The sequence below is a fragment of the Limulus polyphemus genome, unplaced genomic scaffold (assembly GCF_000517525.1).
Source record: "Limulus polyphemus unplaced genomic scaffold, Limulus_polyphemus-2.1.2 Scaffold99014, whole genome shotgun sequence".
Lineage (NCBI taxonomy): Eukaryota > Metazoa > Arthropoda > Merostomata > Xiphosura > Limulidae > Limulus > Limulus polyphemus.
In genome coordinates this window covers 1-1,502 of record NW_013764610.1, presented here as the reverse complement: position 1 = coordinate 1,502, position 1,502 = coordinate 1, and the positions used below count along the sequence as shown (strand labels likewise).

General features: G+C 32.2%; 1 protein-coding gene across 1 annotated transcript; it reads left to right on the top strand.

Annotated features, from left to right (window-relative positions):
• Positions 1–138: 138 nt before the first annotated feature.
• Positions 139–928, top strand: LOC106477914 (leukocyte elastase inhibitor-like; the record flags this gene model as incomplete). The annotated part of the gene is made up of 2 exons (XM_013938432.1): positions 139–214; positions 662–928. Coding segments are annotated over 2 exons (343 nt in total), but the record flags the coding sequence as incomplete, so codon positions are not given.
• Positions 929–1,502: the final 574 nt, after the last annotated feature.

The window sequence follows — 1,502 nt, the reverse complement described above, 5'->3', positions numbered from 1 at the left end:
AGTACATGTAGTGGCTTTATAACTCGATTTGGCATTAAGATTAAAGGCAAAATTGTGATGGTATGACTTTGAAATATTTTCTTACTATATCATAATATTTTACATCTTCTTATACTTCTTTTTTTTTCTAAACTGTAGGTATGAGTATGCTGTATTTAAGTGTTCTTTTGATGACCTGGGTTACTGTGATCGCAGTACCAGCTCAGGACCAGACGTAAACAAATGAAATTCAGAAACTTGCAAGAGCCAGTAAAACGTTTGCACTAGATCTGTTTATAGCTTACCGAAGGATGAAAACCTTCAGCATCTCAACAGCAATGGATATGGTGTATCTCGGAGAGCACGAGAACTAGAAGTTACACTTGGGTATCAGGATGAGCAGATGAGAAAAATACCTTGTTCATGCATTTAACAAAGGTTTTTAGTTTTACAGAAGTAGCTGATCTCCAAGCAAGAATGATTGAACTGCCTAACAAAAGAAAATACATTAACATGTTTGCCATTTTTCCTGACCATAGGGACGGTCTTCCTGCTCTGAAAAGTCAATTGAACCCTAACAAATTGACAGAAATAATTGGACAAATGAGAGAAACCAAAATTAGTGTTGTTTTACCCAAGTTTAACTTAACATACGAAAAAGAATTTATCTCCTTCCTTGCAGTCACTCGGATTGACCAAATTGTTTAAATCAGGACAGTCAGATTTGTCGAGTATCAGCAGTAAGAATGAGCTGTCTGTTTCTGAAATTAAACATAAAGCAGTTATTGAGGTAAACGAAGAAGAAAGCGAAGCAGCTGCTGTAACTGGAGGTGTTATTGTTGTTACTTCTTTAGGTCCAATTTTTTATGCTGATCATCCATTCCTTTTTATCATCAGAGACAACAGATCTGGCATGATCCTCTTCTTGGGACGTGTCAACGAGTTTTAGAATAGTTTCTATAAAGTGACGATTAAGATGATGTAGTAGAATGAAAACTAAGCATATGACCAGATATTGTGCAAAATATGAAAATACTTATATAATGTAGTACATTACACTAATCAACACTAAACTAAACACATTTATATGCTGATATGATCTGTTTTATCACTAATTAATACATATAGAATTAAAATTAGTTTTCAGTTTAATTGCTGATCAGAAAAAGGAATCATTTTCTATTAAAGTATTATAACTTAAAAATATATCTATTATGCTTTGTTTGAAAAGATATCACTTGCATTTATCAAAATTAAGTTTTACTGCGATATTCACTAACCAAACCAATGCCCTTCGTGAAATAGTTCATTATTATCCCGATTCGTAATATCTTTTATTTGTAATTTATTTTTTCTTTAAAAACAATGATCTGCCATCTAACGGTCAACAAAATTCTTATATTATTTTCTGTAATTTCCAAGATGAGTGAAACACCATCATAATGTAATAACTGTGTTTATATCTTGAAATGTCGCAAATTTTGAAAGAAATTGGAAGGAGAAATTGACTTGATAAACCGTTT